The sequence below is a fragment of the Syngnathus typhle genome, linkage group LG4 (genome assembly GCF_033458585.1).
Source record: "Syngnathus typhle isolate RoL2023-S1 ecotype Sweden linkage group LG4, RoL_Styp_1.0, whole genome shotgun sequence".
Lineage (NCBI taxonomy): Eukaryota > Metazoa > Chordata > Actinopteri > Syngnathiformes > Syngnathidae > Syngnathus > Syngnathus typhle.
Window position 1 is genome coordinate 2,371,168 of NC_083741.1, and position 27,283 is coordinate 2,398,450.

The following is a 27,283-nucleotide window of genomic DNA, read 5'->3' on the forward strand; positions in this document are numbered from 1 at the left end:
TGTGGGCAAGCACACACACACACACACTCTCCGTACATTGCGAAATAGACAAAGAACACCCCCAAAAACATTGGGGGGAAAAATTGTACACAGCTTGTCACTCTTAGGTTAGCGTGGAAAAAAAGGAAATGTGCTCTTTTTTTTTCACTTTTTTTCACACAAATGGGTGCCATCAAGTCGGGTTTGACAAAAAAATATACTATACCAAATATCAATACTTGTTTGCGTGACATGTGCATCGCAAGCGTTAGTAAACAACCACAAAATATACTTCTATTGCCTTTTATGGGCACATCACCCCTGCCAACATGGCCACCCTTTATGTCTGTTCATTGGTTTCATGTCGCCAATGCCAACATGGCCGTCACATAGGCATGCCTATTAGCTATTAGTAGGACTGGACGATTAATTGAAAATGTAATCATGATTTTAAGTTTGGCTTCCCTCATTAACACCATGACTACAGAACGGCGCGGTATGCTTACAAGTTCCCAATGTTGAGAAAGAACCCTGAATATGCCATATTGCTTGCGTAGCAAGCGTATAGTAGTTTACACTCATGACAGCTTAGTTGGAGTTTATTGTAGAACAAATCACATAACAAAACAATTTACACGCATTGTGTATTTATATAAAACACAAGCTTCATTTTTAAACTGCTAATGTTAATGTCAACGAAGGATCGCATTCAAATCTCATGTGTATTTTTTTCACCATAGTGTATTTGGAGAGTTAAAATGTAACCACAAGGCTGATGACCGGTTCAGATTGTACCCCTCATTCTACCCAAAAGACTGCTGGGACACGCTCCAGCACACCAGCGTAAGATAAGGTTAAAAATAAAACTGACAAGATATCCATCCATCCCTGAACCGCTTATGCTCACGAGGGTCGCGGGCATGCTTGAGCCTATCCCGACAGTCTTTGGGCGGTTGGTAGGGAACACCTTGAACTCACACCCACGGACAATTTGGAGTCGTCCATTGGCCGACCTAGCATGTTTTGGGAATTTGGGAGGAAACTGGGGTATCTGGAGGAAACCCACACAGGCATGGGGAGAACATGCAAACTCCACACAAGAAGGCCGTAGCCGGAATCAAACCTACAACCTCTGAATTGTGAGGAAGACTTGCTAACCAGTGCATTTATTTATGTATGTATGTATGTATGTATGTATGTATGTATGTATGTATGTATGTATGTATGTATGTATGTATGTATGTTGTTTTATTTTTGTTTGTTATTTATTTATTTTATTTACAATCTTTTTTATGTACTGGGCATTTTCTGTGTTTTTAAACAAAAAAAGTGCAACAATGTTGCATTATTAGGCTAGTGAAGAAAAGGATTATCCCTTCCCCTTATTATCTGGTTAAGCCAATCAATGTTCTACTGTAATAACCAATAAAAATGGGAACATCTAGTGTTTTACTACTCTGTGTACTAATCGAATTGTTTATTTTCCTTCTCCATTGGAAGAGATTTAAATATAAGTGGAGCCTCGGTTTTCGAACGTCCCGGTTCTCGAACAAATCGGTATTGGAACAAAAAATTATTTTTATTTTTATTTTATTTATAAAAAAATATCGTTATTACATTCTCGTTATTCTGAGGATTGCATCAACTCTAATCATGCCTCCAAAGGAAGCAAGTGGGAGCAGTAAAGCCATCCTAAAACACAAAGACGCTCCTAAAGCAATGCGACAGTGAGCGCCCGGTGCGCTGCGGTTGTGCGATCGGACAAAATTGAGCTCCCTGTGCACTGAGGTCCACTTAAATTTTGGAAAGTACATCAGGACTTTAAAAATATTTTCTAAATTTTAGCGACGGCACTGTCACAATAATGCGAACAGCGCGGTGCAGTTGCGTGGTCGGTGACGCGCTACGGTTGAGCGTTCGGCGGTACGCTGCAGTTGCGCGATCGGATAAAAATGCGCAAATGAAAAAATGCTTAAAAAAGTCGGGTTTTTTTGCTTGGAACGGATTATTTTTTTCCCATTATTTGTAATGGGAAAACATGATTCGGAATTCGAATGATTCACTTCTCGAACAGCCTTCTGGAACGGATTGTGGTCGAAAACCGAGGCTCCACTGTAATTGTTTGCCAGTGTGTGTCACCTAACTTTGGATGAAGCTTGACCTTAGCTTGCCTGTATTAGGGTTGTGATTGTGCCCAAGTGCAGATAACGTGGCTGAGTTGATGCAACTTAGGTAAAAGGCTCCTGATCAGGGAGGGTCCTAGAAAAACATACTTAACAGTCTGTGTCCTTGAGGATTTGCAGTTGCAAAAACATCAGCTACAACTCTACTCCCTAATAAACAGGAGAGAGCAGTTATTAAAAGGCCACCCACTTGTACAATATAGTTATTCTTATATATTCCCCGTTGATAGCAATAATGACACTACTTGAAAATTATCGACACTTCAATTACATAATTTCTCTTCTATGTAATACTAACCCTATTACTATTACTCAATAAACAACTGAATTTGTTTTATTCTCTGAATGAGTTTCATGCAAACGAAGTGTAAAATTGCTGTAATTATCTAAATAATTGAAGGATCTAAGCCTTTAAAGCCAAAGGCCCCTTGACTAAAGCTCCCTGGTAAGGAAAACCACAAGGAAAAAAAATATTAACAGCCATTTGATAAATAAGTTCTTGCTTAATAAATTGTCACATCTATTCGATTTTTAAACCACCTATATTTTTGGGGTCACAGGGAAGTAGTGTTACTAGTCTGAATTTAGGGCGAGGCACCTTGGACTCCTTGGTTGTTATTTTTTTTCTGCATGATGCATGCTTAAATCACATTTGATCTGGTAAAATGTATAAACTTAAAGAAAAGTAATTTTAGTTTTTTAATTATTTTTTAATTTTTAATTTCCAGGAGAGTCTTGTCTTCTATTGGCCTTGACATCAGACGAGTGTGCTGACAATCGGTCTGTTGTCTGCAAAGTGAGAGAGAAAGGTGGACAGGCAGGGGAGCCAGATGTTATTTTTCTGCATGATTCATCAGCTATCACTAAAGTGCTGATGAAGCTGTTTACTGAGGGCCTATTAAAAAGTCACATGTTGCAGATGAAAACCATATTTGACGATTCTCAGAGGTTAAGAATCCCTGTCCATGATAACTGTTCGTCAAGTTGAGCAAGTTTAGAATGAGTCGTTGCTTAACAGTCCCTCTTCGGAGAGATCATTCATATTGACCCCCACCCCAATAATTCGCACTCCAGAAGCTGGATCTGTCTTGGGGTAAACTGGCACTTCAGCCTCACAGGGTGCCGACCAGCATGTCCCCATTTGGAGTCCCATTCCTTTAACCTTAGCACCCACCCACTGCCATCACTTGTTGAAAAAGATAACATTGTTGATAAATTGTTAGGCTTGTATTGCACGCTGCAATGCACTGACCTATCAAAGCTGTCAGATTTGGATAGATGAAGAAGGAGCATGCGTGCGCTTGTGTGCGTGCGTGTGTGTGTGCGTGCGTGCGTGCGTGTGCATGCGTACGTGCATGTGTGTGTGTGTGCCTGCGTGCGAGCATGCGTGCGTGCGTGTGTAAGTGAATGCTGTGAGATGTGTTGTCAACAATGTGGGTCTCCTTCCTCTCCAGACGGATTGCGTTGCCTAGGAAACAGTTGCTAGAATTGCATCTCTCTCTCTCTCTCTCTCTCTCTCTCTCTCTCTCTCTCTCTCTCTCTCTAGAGCTCTCTCTGTCTCTCTGTCTCTCTCTCTAGAGCTCTGTTCTACATTTTACCCATTTTCTCTGGCATGGTGCATGTGAATGTTCAGCGTAATCCTTGCCCCCATATGAAATGAATCTTAACAGTGCCACAACAGTGCACAAGTGGCCTGTCACATGCTTTCACAACTTGGCCGCTTTCCTTCACGACACCATATTATTGTCCATGATGAGACAATGAGACAACTGAATGTTTTACAAAGAAGATGACAACTGAAGGATTTATTCAAAATAAGTAGTATGACTATTCAAGTAGGACTTGAAGAAAAATACAACCTTGGTCCAGGAAAACTTTGGGCAATTTACCAAATTTTGCTGGCCCATCATTCATCCTTCATCTATCATCATCAGTTCGCCCTTATTCATAATAGAAGCCTCATTCATAATAGACATAGTCATTATTTTAAAAGTGCTTCCATCATTGCTTCCGTCCGTCCATCAATCATCACCACCCCAAAAAAAAACTTGTTGCCACTGTCATCAATAATAATGAATTACAGTGACTTTATTGTTAAATGGCATAGTTCAGAGGAGCAGAGTTCGATTCAAGCTTTTTCCAGAGTGCATGTTCTCCCTGTGCCTGCGTGGGTTCTCTCTGTATATTGCAGTTTCCTTCCACATTCCAAAAACATGCATGGTAGACCAATCGACCGCTTCAAATTGCAAGGTGTGAATGTTTGTGTGCCCTTCAATCGGTGACCAATTCAGGGCGTCGCCCACCTTCTGCCTGATGTCAGCTTGGATAGGCTCCAGTGTGACCGCGACCCTCGTGAGGAGCAGAGGCTAAGATAATGGATAGATGGACTTTGCAGGAACCGGAACATTGTTATGAAATGAGTTCATTTTTGCCAAACAGATTACCTGATCGGTTCATGTCAGCATGGATCGATCAGGTAATCTGTAAAAGATCAACATCGTGAAAATTACGTGCTGCTTTCCGCACAACTCAGCCTTGCACATCGTGACCACAAAGAATGTAAGCTCAGTGGTGCTGCAAGTCATTCACACCAAGAAGGGTGCAAAATACACAAGCAGGTGTGTGCTTCTCGATGGTCCCAAAGCAAGCAGGATTTGAGGGATAACAAGAAAGCAGCTGTGATTACTATCATTGTTGCTTAGGAAATGAAGGTAGTGATTATTTTTTCCTTATTTAAATGAGTCATGCCCCACCTCTTCTCTGTTCTCTCTTCTCGCACAAGCAAGGGAACACCCGTGATCAGGGCTGTGGACTCGGTTCGGACTCGGGGACTCGGACTCTGTCGGACTCGGTCGGACTCGGTGCTGATTTTGACCGAGTCCACCAAGTCCGACAATAAAAAAAAGAGGCAAGATGCAGCCAGAGAGTGTCAGGTTACAGTCAGCACGGTAGGAGTTGGAAGAAGCAGTAAAAACTCCACCAAACTCGTCGTAATGACCCGTGAAATATGTTATATCCTTTCTATTTTCCAGGTTCTTAGATAGCAAGAATAGGTCGGACAACGACGTGAATGATAACTTATAACTTTATTCCTTACTCACAGTGCGTTCACAAGGCGTACCACAACAACACAGAATGCCCATCCCACTTCCGGGGTTTTTCTACTACGGAATTTGAGTTAGCCCAAAATACACAACATCTCTTCCCCTCTTACAATGAACGTGCTATATGCATGAACAACATAGTCTTATGCACCTATAACTTGACATCTTCAAGATCTATCAATAACTACCATTAAACAATTATCATATATGTTCCAGACAATTATGACAATAATATTCCCATGAAACCTTAACTTTGGGTGAGGGTGGACTACCTCGAATTATACCGAATTATAGCAAAAAAAACGATGTCGTACGGCGTTGTACGGCGTCAGCACTATGTTGTTTTCAATAAAAACATGAAGAACTCACGTTTGCGTCAGTCAATTTTAATTTTTATAAAGGATTATTCTCATTTGATGTCTTTAAATTCATCCGCGTTCTGCCATTGAAGCGGGGTGCATTCAAAGACCAGTCGTACAGACGGAAACGTTTTGTGATCAAGTCTTTCATAACGAGAATGATTTGAGTGAATTGAAAACTCAATTCACTCAAATCATTCTCGTTATGAAAGATTTGATCACAAAACGTGTGTGGCTTTTTCTTAAATGAACACGTTTGACATTGCTATCGTGTCAGCTTTTAATTATATTGCGCTGTCATGTTAAAGCAAATTAATAAATGCAACAATATTAATTTGCTTTGAAAATACCTGAGTAATAAAATAAAATGAATGGATGGATGAATAAGATAAGATAAGAGGAACTTTATTACCGTTTTTTCCGTGTATAGTGCGCAAAATTTAACTAATTTATTGTCCTAAAATCTGTGGTGCGCATTATACATGGGTACAAAACAAAATTTTAATTTTTTTTTTTAAATTTTTTTTATATATTTTTTTTGCCTTGTTCCTTTCTTCTCTGCTGTTCACTTCAAATACGCTCCATGCGACCGCAATGCTCTCGTATCAGACAAGGCTTGCTCGATCACCTGCTCGTTTGCTGTCTCACAATGTACCCTACACAAATCCGAAACATTTGTTGCGGCTCCGAGTCACGACGAGGGGCAAGTTTTGGTTTCCAAGGGTGTTTTTATTCCTCTTCAACGTCTCTCCCATACAGAGCCGCCTCTTTCCCGTGCGCGGTGGTGCGTTTACGGGCAGTCGGAGAAATCAACGCCAACAAAAAAAAATACATCCAGCCTAGTTAAGACCATACCAAAGACTATAAAAATGGGACCCATTGCCTCCCTGCGTGTGTGACGATCATTGGGACTTAAAAAAAAAAAAAAAAAAAAAAAAATTTGAAATTTTTTTTTAAAAAAATTCATAAAAATTGGGTGCGTATTATACATGGGTACGAGCTTTTTTCCAGCATCAGCATGCCATTTTTAGGGGTGCGTACTATACATGGGGGCGCACTATACACGGAAAAAAACGGTAATCTCACGTGTGAGAAACTGCATGTAACAACAGCTCGATTTACAGGAAGGTACAAGTAGGGGGACAAAGGTGCAAAAAGAGACTTCTGGACCGTAGTCCTCGGGCATAAAAAAATAGAATACAATATAAAAAGAAAAATATAGAAAAATAACAGCAATTGTAGTAAAACTAAAAATATAAGCTATGAATATTTACAAAAAAAAAGAAGATAAAATGGTGGTAAAGTGTCGTAAAGTGTATGAAGTGTATGAAGTTTAGTAATGCTAATAACAAAAAGAAATACCGTTTTTTTCCGTGTATAGTGCGCCCCCATGTATAGTACGCACCCCTAAAAATGGCATGCTGATGCTGGAAAAAAGCTTGTACCCATGTATAATACGCACCGAATTTTTATGAATTTAAAAAAAAAAAAATTTTAATTATTTTTTTTTTTTTTTTTTTTTTTAAGTCCCAATGATCGTCACACACGCAGGGAGGCAATGGGTCCCATTTTTATAGTCTTTGGTATAGTCTTAACTAGGCTGGATGTAATTTTTTTTGTTGGCGTTGATTTCTCCGACTGCCCGTAAACGCACCACCGCGCTCCGTGCGCATGGAGCGTGTTTGAAGTGAACAGCAGAGAAGAAAGGAACAAGGCAAAGTGTTGTGAAATAAAATATTACCTGTAATACGGATTTAGGTAGAGAACTGAACTCTCGCTCTTTATATAGCTGACGTGTCTTGCTCATCCGTTCTGCGCATCTGTAATGGCGGCCTCCGTATGATATCCGGTTTGCGTGTGTGCGAGAGCGAGAGAGAGCGAGAGAGAGAGCGTGCGAGAGAACGCTCAACCGTAGCGCGCCGCCGACCGCCCAACTGCACCGGGCTGGCCGATTATTGTGACAGAGCCGTCGCTGAAATTTAGAAGATATTTTTAAAGTCCTGATGTACTTTCTAAAATTTAAGTGGACCTCAGTGCGCACTGCGCAGGGAGCTTAATTTGGTGCGGTCGCGCAACCGCAGCGCGCCGGGCGCTCACTGTCGCATTGCTTAAAGAGCGCCTTTGTGTTTTAGGATGAACAGCAGAGACCAAAGGAACAAGGCAAAGTGTTGTGAAATGAAATATTACCTGTAATACGCATTTTGTTATTTGCTGATTGAAACTGCTAATTAAACTGTGAATTGAAACTAATAGGAAGAAAACAACTCTCGCTCTTTATATAGCTGACGTGTCTTGCGCATCCGTTCTGTGCATTTTATTTCACAACACTTTGCCTTTCTTGTCTGCTGTTCACTTCAAACACGCTCCATGCGACCGCAATGCTCTCGTATCAGACGCTTGCTCGATCACCTGCTCGTTTGCTGTCCCGTGCGCGCACGAAGCGCGGTGGTGCGTTTACGGGCAGTCGGAGAAATCAACGCCAACAAAAAAAATTACATCCAGCCTAGTTAAGACCATACCAAAGACTATAAAAATGGGACCCATTGCCTCCCTGCGTGTGTGACGATTATTGGGACTTAAAAAAAAAAAATAAAAAAAAATAAAAAAAAAAAAATTTTTTTTTTATTTTTTTTTTGTACCCATGTATAATGCGCACCCCGGATTTTAGGACAATAAATTAGTAAAATTTTGCGCACTATACACGGAAAAAAACGGTAGTGCACGGGTTATAGAAGTGAAATAGATCTATGCATTGTGTGGCAGAGGATATTGCACATAATGATGATCACAATTAAGTATAAAGTCTCCTTTGTAATATATACTCCAGCGTAGCCTGTACCCAAAAAGAGGAGTTTCTTTGCATCGAGGTTTATCCAAAGAGCTCACGTAATTATATTGTTGCGTGTAATGAGTGTTCCGTCTGTACGACTGGTCTTTGAATGCACCCCGCTTCAATGGCAGAACGCGGATGAATTTGAAGACTTCAAATGAGAATAATCCTTTATAAAAATTGACTGACGCAAACGTGAGTTCTTCATGTTTTTATTGAAAACAACATAGTGCTGACGCCGTACGACATGGGTTTTTCGCTTTCCAAATAAGGGGTCGTCACTAATTATTTGTGTTTAGATAAATGTCTGAGCTATAATGGTGGTGTAATGGTGATTAAAACTTGAAAGTATCTGTTTATTGTATTCGTTTATATGTTTAATAAAGACAAAGCCTTCACAAAACTGTTGTAATTATTTAGATTTTGATCTAAATTAGCCTTGAATAAAGACTAAGCAGTCACATGAATTAACAGAAAAAATGGACAGCCGGACTCGGACTCATGGTCAAGAGGCCGGACTCGGACTCGGAGCAAAAATCCGACCGAGTCCACAGCCCTGCCCGTGATCAAACTTGCCCTTCGTGTCCTGAGTCAACAGAAGCAAGACAGGGTGGGCGTGTTTCTCTCAGTCAACAGTGAAATGGGGGTCCGTCAGTGAGAGGTCTGTCGGCACTTGCCCTGGTTAGTGACAATTACACGAATGGATGAAAACCAATTACCGTCCATCCTCAGTCCATCCTTTTTTTTAACTTTCTGGTTCCTGGGCCCTGGACTGCAAAATGGACGTCCGTCGGCGAAAGACAGACAGACGGACTGTCACTGGGATAGAATGGCCATCTCAGATCATCATTTTACTAGGAAGTAGTGTTACTTGAAAATGTGATGCATGCTGTGAAGTTTGATATACCAGCTGAATTTTTGTGGCGAACAAAGAGGCGATAAGAGCACCTACTGTGGCTAAAGTAGTGAGTTTTGACAACTCAAAGACGTCGAATTGAAGAAGAGTTTCAAAATGACTGTTGGTGTGGATACGCAGAGAAAAGCTTACTGGTGCAATTATAATACTCATAAAGGTGAGATGGAGAGTCATTTTGTCAGGTTTATTTTGATGACTGAATAACTATTAAGAGAAGAGCAACAGCAAACAAACCACAAGTGAGACAGAATATTAAGTCTTTTCTCGTGAGGAGTGCAGTACAGATAGCTCTAAACACAATCTCCACACACTAAAATATCTGTAGGCACTCCCGCTCTTTTTATTTGGATTCGCCCTACCCACAGTGTGAGACGAGCCACTAAGGGAAGGGGGAAGGCATGTGGGCTTTGTCTCGTAAGTAAAAAATCACTAGGTGTTTACATACTGATAAGAACATCTGGGAAGAGGTAGTTCGAGTGGACTGGATACAGAAGAGAAAACTTTTGACCTCAAGTAAAAACATAGCAAGGGAACATTTTTCTAACACATTTGCTAACAAAAATGCCATGTTATTTATTCCTAATCAAGTGTGATTTTACTTACCGTTTTTTTCCGTGTATATTGCGCGAAATTTAACTAATTTATTGTCCTAAAATCTGGGGTGCGCATTATACATGGGTACAATCTTTTTTAAATTTTAAAAAAAGATTTATTTTTTTTTTAAAGAAAATCATGGTCCATACGACCGCAATGCTCTCGTATCAGACGCTTGCTCGATCACCTGCTCGTTTGCTGTCACAATGTACTCTACACAAATCCGAAACATTTGTTGCGGCTCCGAGTCACGACGAGGGGCAAGTTTTGGTTTCCATGGGTGTTTTTATTCCTCTTCAACGTCTCTCCCATACAGAGCCGCCTTTTTCACGTCCGCACGCCTTTTTCACATGTCCGCACTGACCGCGGTGGTGCCTTTACGGGCAGTCGGAGAAATCAACGCCAACAAAAAAAATTACATCCAGCCCAGTTAAGACCATACCAAAGACTATAAAAATGAGACCCATTGCCTCCCTGCGTGTGTGACGATCATTGGGACTTACAAAAATATATATATAATTTTTTTTTAAATCATAAAAAATTGGGTGCGTATTATACATGGGTACAGGCTTTTTTCCAGCATCAACATGCCATTTTTAGGGTTTATACACGGAGAAAAACGGTATTTCTATATTGTATTGTTTATTTCTGACTACACTGCCGTAGCTGGAAAGGATTAATTCTATTTCCATTCATTTTAATGGGTAACATTCGGTTAACGAATGACTTGGTCTGGAAATGGAGTCTTTATTGAAACAAATAATATTTCTGATCGGACGTTCCACTGAAGTGCAAACTAAGCAGCCTTAATTTCTTCAATTTGGGGGAACAAGCAGTCAGATTTGTTTTCTTCTCCATTTTTTGTTTTCATTTTTTTACCATGACAAACGACAGCTGTGTTTGACAGTAACATGTTAATGAATCTGCAAATACATAACAAATGTTAGTGAATTGAAGTGGCAGACATAACGCGTCAGGATTTACTGGAGTCAATTATCTGATTAGTTGGTGAGTTAAACGCAGACAAGTCGTAAATGAAGGTCACACATGCTCACACGCGCGCGCTCATACGCAAACGCACACACCGTGACAGCTCGTCTCCGTACTTATGTGCAGTGGCGCACACCTAACGACCATCTTCATCGAGTCTTTAAACCGGCTAGATTAAGCCCTCCCGAATCCCGTCTCGTGTTCTTGTGGAATGAGGCGCTTCCACCCAGCCTGATGTCGCCTCATTTGGAGAGCGCAGACCGAGATCGCTGGCAAGAGCTTCTGCAGTCGCAGAGGAGGCAGCGGCGGGGGTAACCGCGGCGTCAAGCCCGCTTTTCCGCTCAGGAGGCTCCCGGAGAGCACTGGCGGAAGAGGGAGGGAGGCGAAGAAGGGGATTACGTCGTCGTCCTTTTTTTTTTTTTTGAGAGGGTGGTGTCGTCTCTTTCCCGGAGATGCTGTCGCCGGGCCACTGTCTTACCGTGTGATATACACAGAGCCCGGTGGGGTGGGGTCGAGGTTACCCTGCCCTGACCGGACTCGCTCTCCTTCAACATGAACCTCCACTCGGCCAGGGCGTCCGTGGCCATGCTGCGAATGATGGGCTGTGCTAACGGCCGCTCTGCTCGGAATCTTCTCTACAGTGACTGCGTGGTGGACGAGAAGACAGTGGTACTCCAGAAGAAGGAAAATGAAGGATTCGGCTTCGTCCTACGAGGAGCCAAAGGTAATTTGCACACGCGTCTGAAATGATTTAAACAATTATTTTCAGAATTCCCCTCAAATCAGCAACTCTTGAAAACACACATTCTCTCATGGTCGGTGGCAAAGCCTACTTTTGACATGCGTAATAATTTGTAGTGTTTGACTATAGTTTAAAAGAGTGTTGGTTTGGTGTGTTGGTTCATTGTTTTAGGGTTTGAAAGGAACTTTATTTATGATCCAACTTGCACGCGCGTTTGCATGTTTGTGCGTGCGTGCGTGTGTATGTGCGTGTGCGTCTGTGTGTGTGTGTGTGGGTGGGGGGATTGGGGTAATTTTATATTAGTCATATCCTTCCACAAACCCATCTGTCCTGTTTTTGGTTCAATGCACTTTGCATAAACCATCATCATCTTTCCTGAACACGGGATGAATTGTCCGTGATGTTGAGTGGCCTCACCAGGCTGTTTGATATTTCACCAAGCTTTGAGATTGGCTCTAAAAATAGACAGTTTGGACTGCTGCATCGGTTTCTATGACAATTCTCACAATGTCATAATGCACGTTGTGTTTCACGACTGTGTGGAGCGATTGCTTGGTCTATGCTGCGGCTATGTCAAAAGATGAATTTTGTATTTCATGCTCCCTTTTTTGAGCAAAAAGAAAAGGGGGAGATGGATAGAGAGGAGAGATTTGGCTTGAAAAACAGGAGGAATGTTCTAGTCATTCTGACACACACTGCCATCACCCTGGGGAACTGACCCAGCCAAGCTTAGCCTGCAAGGGGGTGAACACACATACACAAACACACAGACATACACTCATGCTCGAGCTGTCACATAGGCTTACATCCTCTTTTGCTCCCTGATAGTCTGCAGTTCTTTCTTTCCCATCTCTCGTCCTTTTTTACTGCTTTGTCCGTATCTCACTGTCACCCTCACTGCTGGACACCTAAACATACAATCACGCAGCTCTCGCACATGCTTGTGGGTCGTCTGTCTTCAGTGGGATGACTTATAGGAAGTGTCACATGTCACCATTCCACCCACAATATTTTGCAATCTCCCCCGAGCAAGCAACAGATGCACCATGTCGGGGAATAGGAAACAACAATAACCCAATTAATGACAAGTCAAAGGGAATCGCTGATAAATCCTTTTGTTGTTACTAGTGTACAATTAATGTGGAGGTTATTCTGATTCATAATAATTGTAATTTCAGTTGACTGTTTTTTTTTGTTTTTTTTACAATACACCAGTGCAAAGACTTTCCAATAACTTGAATGTGTAGTATATTGATTTCATGGTAACTATTATATAAAGCTGTCAAAGTCAAAGTCTGCTTTATTGTCAATTTCTTCACATGTCAAGACATACAAAGAAATCAAAATTGTGTTTCCTACTATCCCACGGTGGAGACAAGACATATTACACCCAATTGGTCCACAGACAAACAAAATATTCAAGTAAACAATACAAAAAGTAAAAATAAGAAGGCACATACAATGAATAAATAATAACAACTTGGTTGAAATGGTGCAATTGTGCATCCAGCAGACAGTCAGTATAATAGCGCAAAAGTACAAGTGGAGTAGTGCAAGTGGAGTCGTGCAAGCAAGGCAGCCATCGTGGCCCAAAAGGACGTTATGCAGCCGAGGGTGGAGAGAGTTCAGGATCCTAACAGCCTGGAGTATGAAGCTGTTGGTGAGTCTGGTGGTGCGGGAGCGCAGACTTCTGTACCTCTTCCCAGAGGGCAGTAGATCAAACAAAGTGTGAGCGGGGTGACTCACATCACTCACAATCGTGGTCGCCTTGCGGGTGAGGTAGGAGGTGTAAATGTCTTTCAGGGAGGAGAGTGAAGCAATCGTTATTGCTAAAATTGCTCCTGTTCAGTTCAGGTCAGATTATTGTCAACACATAAAAATACAATCAATCTTGACACGTGGACGAGACGTGACAAATCTCACTATGTCCACGCACCAAAACGGGGTTGTTCAGTTGAACGGAATTCAGTGATGGATTTAGATCTTTTTGTTCAAAAATTCCGAAGGCATACTGAATGTATGTAGTATGTATTATGGTTTCTTAATTCTTCTCTGGCATGTTTACAATGTAATTAGCTCCAAGCTCCAGTTAGTATATTACGTATCCTGACTTTTAAAAAGATAATCATATTAATCACCTTTGCTTGACACGGTCAAAGAGGTGTTAATTTTACGGTATGTTTATTATTGTGGTTGTAGTTTGTAGTTGTGTAGAAGAGAAATGCAACATACTGTCATCCCATTTAATATTTTTAGCTAAATAACAAAATCAGCAGATTGCCGAAGTGGTGATATTGCCATTTTTTATTTTTGTTCCTGTTCCTGCAAAGCGGACACACCCATTGAGGAGTTTACACCCACTCCAGCCTTCCCTGCTCTGCAGTATCTGGAGTCAGTGGATGAGGGGGGCGTGGCATGGCAGGCAGGGCTTCGGACGGGGGACTTCCTCATCGAGGTAAGAGCTGCTGAATCTCTTTTTCCGTGTTTGCGGCGCAATTGGTTAGTAAAACTTTGATCTATACAGTAAAATGGGATAGGTGGTGATGTGCTTACGTTCAACATAATATTGCAAATATCTTTTTCCAGAATATTAACGCATTTGGCATTTTTGTGGTTCTTGTTGTTGCCACATCAAGATTTTGAGGCCAGTGATCTTGGCACATCAAGATTGTGAGGCCAGTGATCAAGTGTTTAGGGACAATGGTGGCAGCAAAGTAACAAATATTGAGGAAAAAGACCATAGCTGGCCTTTTTTTTTGCAGTTCTACTGTTTGCATCATCAACTGATAAAATTCCTTAAAACACAGTTGCAGTATTTGTTAGTCTTGAACCTTGTCAGCTTTGTTTTGTGCCATTGATGTTGGTGTGCATGTGCTTGCTGAATTTGGAAAATCAACGTCTAACCTAGTATATACACCCCCAAAAGATAATTTTAACATTATAAAATACAAGAATTCAATAGTTCCCAATGTTTTTCACCAAGTTTTCTTTTTACTGTTGCTTAGAATAAAGATGAACGGCGAATAATATCAGATTGGAAATGTCTGTTGTTGAATTAATTTGCTGGTTGGAGACAACAAAACGAGTTGCTAGTGAAAAACCTGCACAAATATGTGATGATGATTTTGGTCCTTCATTAGCTCAGTCTTCTATCACCGCTGTCCTTACGAATAGAAAAACTTAACATGGAAGTTGTTTGTTTTTCTGGCCTTGTTTAAAAACCCAGGATAAAACATCCTTTGGTTAATGTTTATAAAACTTTTTTATTTTACCACCGTCAATATTGGGGGAGGATTACTTTTTGTTTGATGCTCTTCAACTGCTGCAGAGATTCAGTTAACATTTTGTGTTTGTCCACATTTGATGAAATAACAAATTCTATTTAGCCCAACAGCTTCAACATCATTCAAGATAGTTAAATATATCCTTTTATCCAACAGCCTGTGTCATAACAATTGTGGAGTTTTTGGTGTGGTGCCTTACACCACACCTGCTTACACCTCACAATTTTCATATTTCTATAGATTGAAATTAAAACTTTGGCCAGTGGGGGCTGTCACGCTTGTGTTATAGTTCTGACATTCGAATGTAGAATCTCTTGAGTGTAGCTCTCACATCTGTTGTTTGAGAGGAATTTCTCCAGATCCTCAGGCTTTCTTCTACGTTCCAAAAGTTAGTTTAATTGATGATTCAGTCCATAGGTGTAAATCTCAGTCTGAATGGTCGTTTGTTTATATGTGCCTTATGATTGGCTGGCCAACCGCTTGGTGTGTACCCCACCTTTTGCCCAGTCAGCTGGGACATAGGCTTCAGCTCATCGGTAATCCTAATGAGTAAAGGTGTTGTACAGTGGTATTCAAAATGATTGTTTTTCTAGATAATCTGTTGCTAATGGGAGATGACCACCTTTCGACCACATACTGACATGACATATATAAACTAGTTGATGCCTTAGAATTTTAAATTCTAATGCAGCCGGTTCCCCTTTTGAACATCTTACAAGTATAGTAAATAAACCTTTTGAGGTGTACCACAAACCTGTCTCATACCATTTTTTAAATGCAGATCACCAAACTCACTCTCACTTGTTTCTTCAACCAGTTCTCTAAACTTGCATCTGCAGGCAATGTAGTTGTAGCGCTGCTGTACCACTTCTGCTATAGCTCACATTGTGACAAGTGTAACTAAGATGAACACACAATTAGTGACATTACAACTAATAAGTGGTGCCGCTATATTAAGTGACTTAAGGCCTATTCATACTTGCCGGGGCGTAGGCCGTGCGGACGTCACTGCAGCAATGCAGCAATGCAGCAATGCAGCAATGCAGCATGCATTTTGCCATCACAGTCGCGGGTAACTCAGACGCGTTTTGAAAATGTGTTGCAGTTTCACTCTAACCCAGAGAATGTTGCTCTGGCTGGTATTGGCTTGGACAACACAGGGTTGCAAGTTGTGGTCGGGGTTTTCACTTTACTCTTTGAACAAGTACAAAGTGGCAACAATAGAGACCGAGCCTACTAAATGATACATTTAATTGTATTGTAGAAGGCGGTGGCGTAGACCTGTAGGTAGTATGCACACATGTAGGCTTTCTTACACTCGCACATACCAGTGTGAGTTTTGATTTTCATTCAGACTTTTGGGATGTTAATAAAATCTGTTCCGTCAGCCCTGCACTTCTGCCTTGCCTGGCCTTCTTACTTGCATTAGGTGAAATATTTTGCACTTTATAAGTCATGCAAATAAGATGTACCATTAATATGAATAAATGTGCCCAAGAAGGACAGAGAAGATTGATCTTTTTTAACCACCATGTGTCTTTGTCTTGGTTTCTCAAATTTCCTGAAAGATTTCTTACTTCATTATTACATAATTTTGCTTCATAACTATGTCCTTTGCTAATGCCCACATAAAGCTGCAGAATCAAGAATTGCCCTCCCTCTCACACACGCACACAAACACAAAACACACACACACACACACACACAAAATGAGGTCAAGGGATGAGTCTGGGTGTATCCCACTACTCAGACAGAGTTAGCTGGTATCTGCTTGAGCACATGGTAGCCCCAATAATTATAAGTAATACAGGAGCTTGACGGATGTAAAAATCCCTAGGCGTGTGTCAGAAAGCCGAAGTTGAATGAAATACTCTATTCAGTACAACTACCAAATATTTTTTCCAAATTGACAAACATTGTGTCATCAGCGGCCACACTTTGGATTGTGGTTAGGACATGTGCTTCAACGCTAAGAGAGTTTGGGTTTGAATCTTACCTGAGCCCTTCCTGTATGGCAAGGGTGGGCAATTCGGTCCTCGAGGGCCGGTGTCCTGCATGTTTTTTAGGTCTCCCTGCTGCAACACACCTCATTCAAATGATCAGGATTGTTATCCAGCTTCTGCAGACCCTGCTAATTATCTGACCATTTGAATCAGGTGTGTTGCAACAGGGTGACATAGAAAACATGCAGGACAGCGGCCCTCGAGGACCGGAATTGCCCACCCCTGCTGTATGGAGTAAATGTGTAAATGTCAATGCATGTTCCTTACTTACAATAGACCACTTTCAAGTTTGTAAACAATGTCATGGGGGCACGGCTTAACTTACCATATTTCAACAGACACAGCTCCCACTACATCCTATGGCTTGTTCAGGCAGGAATTGCATTCTGAAGGTTAAAGGGAGGGCAGCTTGGTGGCGCACTGCTTAGCACGTGCGCCTCACAGTTAGGAGGGCGCAGGATTGATTCCACCTCCGGTCCTCCCTGTGTGGAGTTTGCATGTTCTCCCCGTGCCCGTGTGGGTTTTCTCCGGGCTTGAGCACTCCAAATTGTCCCTAAGTGTGAGTGTGAGTGCAAATGTTTGGTCGTCTCTGTATGCCCTGCGATTGGCTGGCAACTGGTTCAGGGTGTCTGCTGGGATAGGCTCCAGCATGCCCGCGACCCCAATTGGGGACAAGTGGTATAGAAAATGGATGGAGGTAAAAGGGAAATGATTAGCACACTGATTTTAACTTCTCACCAGCCAGACTTGTCTGTGTTACATCAGCCAGTAGGATCAACCAGCCGCGACACACAGTGAAGCTTCCTGCCCACCGCCGGACCTCTCGAACCCATCTGCTTGCCATCCATCTGGCCGAAGCAGGAGATGCCAGTCACTGCCAGTCAGTCAGTCCGTGTGCTTCAATATAAAAAACTGTGAGACAACGCCCAGCTCAGCTTGTCCAAATGTAAAAGTTGGACTTTTAGGATTGGGAGCCTCCAGTGATGTGGCCCACCCTTCACCGAGTGTGGTGCACCTCTATTTTGGATAGGCAATGGAGGGAGTATGTGGACAAAATAACCCTTAGATTTCAGTCACAAAAAAGCCTCTCTGACCACTTTGTGTTTGCTTGGTGATTTTCATTCATCGTCCGAACCACTTATCCTCACGAGTGCATGGGAATGGTGTGGCTGTCTTTGGGTGGTAGGTGGGTACACCCTGTTCTGGTTGCCAACTAATCACAAGGCACACAGACAAATAACTATTCACACTCACCCCCACGGATAATTTAGAGTGGTCAGTCGACCTACCGTACATGTTTTTGGGATGTGTGGTGAAACTAGAGTACCCGCAGAAAACCAGAGGCGTAGCCAAGCCGGGGCGAGCCGGGGCGGCGCCCCGGTTAGGACTCCCTGCGCCCCGGTTGAAAAAAATCGAGCTTTTTCGATTCTTCATTTTCATGCCGTTTTTTTCTTTTGGTCTTGCGCGAATCTGCTATGTGTGCGATGTTATCCATTCACCGTTTGCCTCCCGGACCCGGATGTTGTTTTAGCGATCAGCGAACGGCGTGGGTGGTGTTCGATTTTTTTTCCTGTGGGCGCGCGCCCCTACTGGAAAAATTCCTGGCTACGCCTCTGCAGAAAACCCACACAGGCAGTAAAAGAACATGCAAACTCCACACAGAAAGGCCGGAGCCGGAATTGAACCCTGCACCTCTGAACTGTGAGGCAGATGTTCTAATCAGTGCGCCTCTTGGTGACTTATGAAAGAAAACAGACAGATGTGAAATGGCACTGAAGGTGTCGATTATAAATTTCAACATTTCATGACTGGCCGAGGCTACGATGTGATATTATTTCAAATTTTTGTTTTTGCTATTACGGCTTTGGTAACCAAAACCAGTTTACAACAGCTCTTGCTCGCCCTCCTTGTTTTCTGCATGGGAGCTTACGTGTGGTCTAGAATTCTTAGCAAGTACGCAGTGTAAAAAAATTGGCCCATGCGGGTGTCGTCATCATCTTTTGTGTAAGGCGTATTTTAAATCACTTTGTTGGCAGTGCAAGACCATATTTTAGTCAAGGTTACCTGACGCTATAATGCAGTGTGCATTCTCATAGCCAACTAGGACTGGCTTTAAAATCAAAAGGCAAAACCACCACGCTGTCATGAAGTAAGAAGGGACAAAGAAATAATAATACTTTTGAGAAAGAGGAGCAATCACTGTTCTGCTATTTTTCTCTTGTCAAGTTTTCTTATTTATTAAACTTACTTATAAATCATTTTAATGATAGGCGCAGGGACGAAAAGCAAAAGCAGTCTCTTTTTCTGACCTGTTTCACCATCCACTTAGGCCACATTGTAGCTTTCGATGAAAATAAATGTGAGTTTACTGACTTACTCTCCCGGGATCTGTGGAAGACATAACAGTATATTGTTTTCAAAATATTGTTTAGCATATATAGGCAGCAAGCCTAAATGTATGTTAGGCCAGGTTCATATAGAGGCTTTGCAGCTGACGTCATCAGCCGCACACATTAGCTTGGCGGCCATCTTGCCGGTCAACATTTCAGTGCGGATCAACGACTCACACACGCTTTCTTGTTACATCTGCTGCTATTTGAGCTTGAAAATGCCGGAAACCTGCTGTGCTGTTGGATGTAGCAATAGACGAGGCGATAAACCAAATCTTAGCTTCTACAGATTTCCGGCAAACATCCAAAAACGCGATAAATCGATCGCGGCGATCCGTCGTGAACGATGGAAACCTACAATTTACACAAGGATATGCAATGAGCACTTCATATTAGGCATGTAAACAAACTATTCACCCCTGATTTGTTTCACAAAATGTGAAATAATACAATATGGGATGATGTTGATTGTTGAAAATGCTGGGTGCATTTTTAGAAAGGCAGCAAGAGCAGCAAGGCAGGGAATGGGATGATTTCTTCAGTTCACCCCCCCCTTTTTATTTTTTGTTTATTTTTTCATGATGCTTCATCTGATTGGCTTGAAAACTTTATCAATGTAAATATTGAACTTCATATTGGAATTGAACAATTAATTCTCATGAGTGAATGCATTAGGAAATTTCAAAAACAATTATGAACCTTGTGAAACAATTTTTTTTTAATGAAGCATTTTTGAACAAGAGGCTTCATTTGGCACAAAGTAAAATCTACATTGGTAAAGTTTTCAAGCCATTGGCACAAGGTTAAAATTTTTATTGGTTAAGTTTTCAAGCCAATCAGATGAGGCATCATGCAAAAATAAACAAAAAACAAAAATGGTAGCAACTTGAACAGACAAGTACAGTATCTGAATGATTTCACTCTATTCAGTTTTTTAATATGTCAAGTTATGAAATGCCATTACGAAACAAATTGAACTGGGTATATCCCCTTCAACAACGTGCTTAATTATTTATGGTAGTCATTATGAATAATATGATTGTTTAATTGTTTCAGGTGCAAAAAGCGAAGATCCACTATCCCCAGACTATGTGCCAAGTATATTTGAGCATACCCAGTCACCTCACAAACGAAAACTCAAATGTTCAATGAAGATCTTTGAGAGAAGACAAAATCTCAAGCAGCGCAAGAGAGACCGCGAGAGGGCATTGGCAGCAGCACTTGTCAATATTTCCCAGCCTGTCCCTTGTGAAAATGATCAACTACCCGCTGGTGAAGATGTGGTGCACGCTAAGATTCGAAAAGGCATGGTGACTACTGCCACACAGACGGATATCACTGGGAAAGCAATGGATTCCCTCACTGCAGAGTGTAAAAATCTGCATGCAAAACTTGATGAACTAATTCGCCCAGCTCTTTGTTGAAACCAAGTTGTTGATGTTGCTTGGCCCCTGGACTCTTCTTCAACCGCAGATATTTGAAAAACATTTTAATAAAAACTGTTTTCACTATGATTAGATTATTTGTAACAGGTTGGAGAACAATAAATTATTTATGATATATATATTAATTACTAAGTACGAAAAAAATACAAACCTGCTCTCTGGTAATGGAATGTAACTTTTCCACCTCTGACCGGCATTTTAGTGCAAGTTCATCTGGGCTGAGTTTCATATTGCCAGAATCGTGCAACTGTGAGAGAGGTACAGGAAGCTTTCGCTTCACTGCCCTTGGCACAAAGTTGTCAGCATAGTCAGGGACAATGCTCAAAATTGCTGGTCTTCCACCACATTCAGACAAAGCCTTGTAAAAGGCAGCTTTCTGCTCTTCAGTTGGTGGAGGAACATTCAGCAGTTTTCTCGCAGCACTTTCCTTAGGAGTTGAAACTTCTGACTTTTGTTTCTGGGCTGGACGGGCAAAATCGATATTGCATCCTTCAGCATATTCTATGTGCGATGCTGATAGTTTCAGCCACTGACAAGGTAGTGATGTAGATGAAGTGGCCGTCTTCATACGTATTAATGTTTCCAGGGCGAACAAGGATGCTGCTGAATGTGAACATGTTTCACCCAATCCAGCCATGCAGGTACAGTGGCAGCACAGGATCTGACCATCTTTCGCTATTGCTACCCAAGGTCTGAGGGGAGGATCATTCATCCGTTGAGAGTGTTTTACCTGAAACAGATATGACATACCTTATATTATTATCAGTCCCTAATTTGGATATAATATACAAGGCTAGACCTCTTACTGTCTATTTATCCATACCGTTTTTTTCCGTGTATAGTGCGCCCCCATGTATAGTACGCACCCCTAAAAATGGCATGCGGATGCTGGAAAAAAGCTTGTACCCATGTATAATACGCACCCAATTTTTATGAATTTTTTTAAAAAAAATTTTTAATTTTTTTTTTTTTTTTTTTTTAAGTCCCAATGATCGTCACACACGCAGGGAGGCAATGGGTCCCATTTTTATAGTCTTTGGTATGGTCTTAACTAGGCTGGATGTAATTTTTTTTGTTGGCGTTGATTTCTCCGACTGCCCATAAACGCACCACCGCGCTCCGTGCGCGCACGGGACAGCAAACGAGCAGGTGATCGAGCAAGCCTTGTCTGATACGAGAGCATTGTGTTCGTATGGAGCGCGTTTGAAGTGAACAGCAGAGAAGAAAGGAACAAGGCAAAGTGTTGTGAAATAAAATATTACCTGTAATACGGATTTAGGTAGAGAACTGAACTCTCGCTCTTTATATAGCTGACGTGTCTTGCGCATCCGTTCTGCGCATCTGTAATGGCGGCCTCCGTATGATATCCCGTTTGCGTGTGTGCGAGAGCGAGAGAGAGCGAGAGAGAGAGCGTGCGAGAGAACGCTCAACCGTAGCGCGCCGCCGACCGCCCAACTGCACCGCGCTGGTTGATTATTGTGACAGAGCCGTCGCTGAAATTTAGAAGATATTTTTAAAGTCCTGATGTACTTTCTAAAATTTAAGTGGACCTCAGTGCGCACTGCGCAGGGAGCTTAATTTGGTGCGGTCGCGCAACCGCAGCGCGCCGGGCGCTCACTGTCGCATTGCTTAAAGAGCGCCTTTGTGTTTTAGGATGAACAGCAGAGACCAAAGGAACAAGGCAAAGTGTTGTGAAATAGAATATTACCTGTAATACGCATTTTGTTATTTGCTGATTGAAACTGCTAATTAAACTGTGAATTGAAACTAATAGGAAGAAAACAACTCTCGCTCTTTTTATAGCTGACGTGTCTTGCGCATCCGTTCTGTGCCTTGTTCCTTTCTTCTCTGCTGTTCACTTCAAACACGCTCCATGCGACCGCAATGCTCTCGTATCAGACGCTTGCTTGATCACCTGCTCGTTTGCTGTCCCGTGCGCGCACGGAGCGCGGTGGTGCGTTTACGGGCAGTCGGAGAAATCAACGCCAACAAAAAAAATTACATCCAGCCTAGTTAAGACCATACCAAAGACTATAAAAATGGGACCCATTGCCTCCCTACGTGTGTGACGATCATTGGGACTTAAAAAAAAAAAAAAAAAAAAAAATAATTAAAAAAAAAAAATATTAAAACATTTTTTGTACCCATGTATAATGCGCACCCCAGATTTTAGGACAATAAATTAGTTAAATTTTGCGCACTATACACGGAAAAAAACGGTATTTTACCTGGCATTTGGTAAATTTTCTCATGAATCATTCATTAAATTAGCTTGAAAATTTAAACCTGGTTCATTTTGAGCAAGAGACCAAAAGGAATTATCAAGCATGAATTCTAAAAAGTATTTTTGTAGAAATTGTTGCATAAGCTCTATACTGAATAGTTGGAAATTATGTAATGTTTTATTGTAGGAACTTCTCTCGGTAACGTTTCTTGGATTCTTCATCCAAATGCCCAATTTCATTGGATAGCAAATCAGCCATAATTCGGATGAAATCGGTGAAAATGTAGCGCAGAAATCAAACAATCTGTACAAACACGTAGGAACGAGCTGACCGGTTGACCGCCAAGATGGCGGCATAACACAAAATCCCGTGATAAAATCACGTGACTGCAAAGCCTCTATTGAAGGCAACCGAGATGGGTTTTTTGCCTGTGTGCGACCTGTATCTGTTTTTTGTTTTTTTTAATGACAGTTTGAAGGTCTCAATTTTGATATATTTTAAATCCGACATGGGTCACTTTTGTATGCGGTCCTAGATTTGATATGTACCGTATTTGTCGGACTATAAGTCGCTCGGAGTATAAGTCGCACCAGCCATAAAATGCATAATAAAGAAGAAAAATACATATATAAGTTGCACCGGAGTATAAGTCGCATTTTTAGGGGAAATTTATTTGATAAAATCCAACACCAAGAACAGACATGTCATCTTGAAAGGTAATTTAAAATGAAAATAGAATAGGCAGCAACAAGCTGAAGGTGCGGTATGCTAACGTTACATAAACAAGGAACTGAGTACGTGCTGGACGTAACATATTAAGAGTTATTCAAATAACTATAGGATAAATAACATCCATTTATCGAAACATCCGCGTCATTCCAAATCATTAATTCCAATGAAATCTTCATCCTCGATGTCACTTATAAACAACTCCGCTAACCCCAGAAGTAGAAGATGCAGCGCTTCCTCTTGGCTTACATCAGACTCATTGTCAGTTGCAGTTCCAATTATTCCACAGGCCTAGAGCGTTTTAGTGTGAAAGTAACATGTGAAATGATATAATGTGTTAATAATTTCACACAAGTCGATCCTGAGTATAAGTCGCACCCCCGGCAAACTATGAAAAAAACTGTGATTTATAGTCTGGAAAAAACGGTATTAGGAAAATTGTTAATATAGTTTTTTTAATTTATGTATTTTAAGAGAAAATCATTCAAAATAATGAACAGTATGTTATGTTGGGTGGCAGCATGGTGGAGCACTGGTTAGCACGTCCGCCTCACAGTTCAAAGTCAAAGTCAAAGTCTGCTTTATTGTCAACATCTTCACATGCCGAGACACACAAAGACATCGAAATTACGTTTTCCCTATCCCACGGTGACAAGACATATTACACGATAGACACACAAGTAAACAACGCAATATAAAAAACAAGAAGGCACAAACAATAAATAAGAGTAACAATAAATAATAAATAAATAGATAACACAACGAATAAAAGCCAGTGTGCATACAGACAGTAAAAGTACAGGACGCTACGCAGAACGGGGAAGCAAGTTCAGGATCCTGACTGCCTGGAGTATGAAGCTGTTTGAGAGTCTGGTGGTGCGCGAGCGCAGGCTTCTGTACCTCTTCCCAGAGGGCAGAAGCTCGAACAAAGAGTGAGCTGGGTGACTCACATCACTCACAAACGTGGTCGCCTTGCGGGTGAGATGGGAGGTGTAAACGTCCTTCAAAGAGGGGAGCGAAGCACCAATAATCTTACCAGCCGTGTTCACTATGCGCTGCAGGGCCTTCAAGTTGTAGTCAGTGCAGCCGCCACCCCAAACAGCAATACAGCTGGAGAGGACGCTCTCAATGGTGCCGCGGTAAAATGTAGTCATAACGGCCGGAGGGGCGCTCGCTCGCCTGAGTTTCCGCAGGAAGTACAGGCGGCGCTGGGCTTTCTTTGTCAGTGATGCGGTGTTGGTGGACCACGAGAGATCCTCACTGATGTGCACCCCCAGGAACTTGGCGCTGCTCACTCTCTCCACCACAGCACCGTCGATGGTCAGCGGCAGGTGTTGGGTGTGACCCTTCCGGAAGTCCACAACAATCTCCTTGGTCTTGTCGAAGTTCAGCAGGAGGTTGTTGTCCCTGCACCACGTGGTCAGAAGGTCAACCTCCAGCCTGTATTGAGTCTCGTCTCCCTTGGTGATGAGACCCACCAGAGTCGTGTCGTCAGCAAACTTCACTATACGGTTGTCGCTGTAGGTTGCAGTGCAGTCATGCGTCAGGAGGGTGAAGAGCAGCGGACTGAGCACACAGCCTTGGGGGGCCCCCGTGCTCAGCGTGATGCTGGCGGAGATTTTGTTGCCAACACGTACTACCTGTGGCCTCTGACAGAGGAAGTCCAGTAGCCAGTTGCAGAGGTAGGTACTGAGGCCCAGCGTGTCAAGTTTGCTGATGAGGCGTTGTGGCACAATGGTGTTGAAGGCAGAACTGAAGTCCACAAACAGCAATCTCACATACGAGTCCCTTCTCTCCAGGTGGGTGAGGGCCGAGTGGAGGGCAGAGCAGATGGCATCCTCAGAGGACCGTTTGGCTCGGTACGCAAACTGGAAGGGGTCAATGGTGGGGGGGAGAACGGATCGGATGTGCTCCATGACAAGCCGCTCAAAGCACTTCATGATGATGTGCGTAAGTGCCACGAGGCGGTAGTCATTGAAGCAGGACGGAGCGGGTTTCTTCGGCACAGGTACGATGGTGGCAGCTTTGAAACATGACGGGACGATGGCCTGCTGCAGGGAAGTGTTAAAAATGTCTGTGAAGACATCCGTCAGCTCACCAGCGCAGTCCTTCAGCGCACGACCCGGGATGTTGTCAGGGCCCGCCGCCTTACGGATGTTGATAGCGGCAAGCGCCCTCCTCACGCTGTCGGCGGAGAGGCACAGGGGCAGCTCGTGTGAAGGGGGAGTGGCCTTCAGCGGGCAAGTGCTGTTCTGAGCGTCGAAGCGAGCAAAGAAGCGGTTGAGGTCATTGAGCAGACGGACGTCGCCCTCAGAGCTCTGCGGTGCGGGCTTGTAATCCGTGATGGTCTGAATGCCCTGCCAAAGGCTCCGTGCGTCCCTGCTGTCCTTGAAGTGGGCGGTAATTTTGCACGAGAACGCCCTCTTTGCATCTTTGATGCCCCGGGACAGGTCAGCCCTCGCAGTCCTCAAGCCAGCCTCATCCCCCGCTCTAAAGGCTTTGTCCCTGGCCCTCAGCAGCCTGAAGACAGCCATGGCTTCCGATTAGCCCGAGTGACGATGGATTTTGAGTGAGTCACATCATCAATGCACTTCCTGATGTAGAAGGAAACAGAGTCAGTATACTCCTCAATGTCTGTCCGATCGTCACAAGTGGCAGCCCTCCTAAACATGTCCCAGTCAGTAGAGCCAAAGCAGTTACGCAGTGCATCAGAGGCCAGAGTTGCAGGCTTCGACTAAGGCGCTGGCCTTCCTGTGTGGACTTTGTATGTTCTCCCCGTGGCTGCGTAGGTTTTCTCCAGGTACTCCGGATTATTCGCATATTCCAAAGACATGGTAGGCTAATTGACCACTCCAACTTGTCCGTAGGTGTGGTTGTGAGTGTGAATGGGTGTTTGTCTATGTGTGCTTTGCAATTTGCCACTCAACGAGTTCAGGGTGTCCCCCGCCTACTGCCCGAAATCAGCTGTGATAGACTCCTGCGTGTCTATGACCCTCGTGAGGATAATGGATGGATGGGTGGACTATGCCGTGCTTTCACCAAATGTATCATTCGTAGTACACAGTGGAGTATTTGGGGTTTGCTGCTTAAATGATGAACAGATACCGAACGCACATTTTGGGTGCAAGTCTAAGCTCTTTGAATACCGTTTTGTTTTCGTGTATAGTGCGCCCCCATGTATAATACACACCCTAAAAATGGCATGCTGATGCTGGAAAAAAGCTTGTACCCATGTATAATACGCACCCAATTTTTATGAATTTTTAAAAAATGTTTTTTTTTTTTTTTAAGTCCCAATGATCGTCACACACACAGGGAGGCAATGGGTCCCATTTTTATAGTCTTTGGTATGGTCTTAACTAGGCTGGATGTAATTTTTTTTGTTGGCGTTGATTTCTCCGACTGCCCGTAAACGCACCACCGCGCTCCGTGCGCGCACGGGAAAGAGGCGGCTCTGTATGGGAGAGACGTTGAAGAGGAATAAAAACACCCTTGGAAACCAAAACTTGC

At 42.6% G+C, this 27,283-nt stretch overlaps 1 protein-coding gene and 1 long non-coding RNA gene across 4 annotated transcripts in view; one reads left to right on the top strand and one right to left on the bottom strand.

Moving 5' to 3' along the window:
* The window catches only part of LOC133153245 (SH3 and multiple ankyrin repeat domains protein 2-like), a 202,593-nt gene that overhangs the window by 69,033 nt on the left and 106,277 nt on the right, over positions 1–27,283 (top strand). For both annotated transcript variants that reach the window (XM_061277410.1, XM_061277411.1), the window contains exons 6-7: positions 11,597–11,679; positions 14,028–14,152. In XM_061277410.1, coding sequence (XP_061133394.1) covers positions 11,597–11,679; positions 14,028–14,152 — 208 coding nt within the window. The remainder of the gene's footprint in view (positions 1–11,596; positions 11,680–14,027; positions 14,153–27,283) is intronic.
* LOC133153247 (uncharacterized) overlaps positions 17,052–27,283 on the bottom strand; it is a 42,608-nt gene continuing 32,376 nt past the window's right edge. The window contains exons 3-4 of one of the 2 annotated variants that reach the window (XR_009714277.1): positions 20,971–21,549; positions 17,052–19,372 (exon numbers count right to left, since the gene is read on the bottom strand). This is a non-coding gene — a long non-coding RNA (uncharacterized LOC133153247). Of the gene's footprint in view, positions 19,373–20,295; positions 20,836–20,970; positions 21,550–27,283 lie in introns of those variants that run through there. The other variant, XR_009714278.1, reaches the window with a different exon arrangement.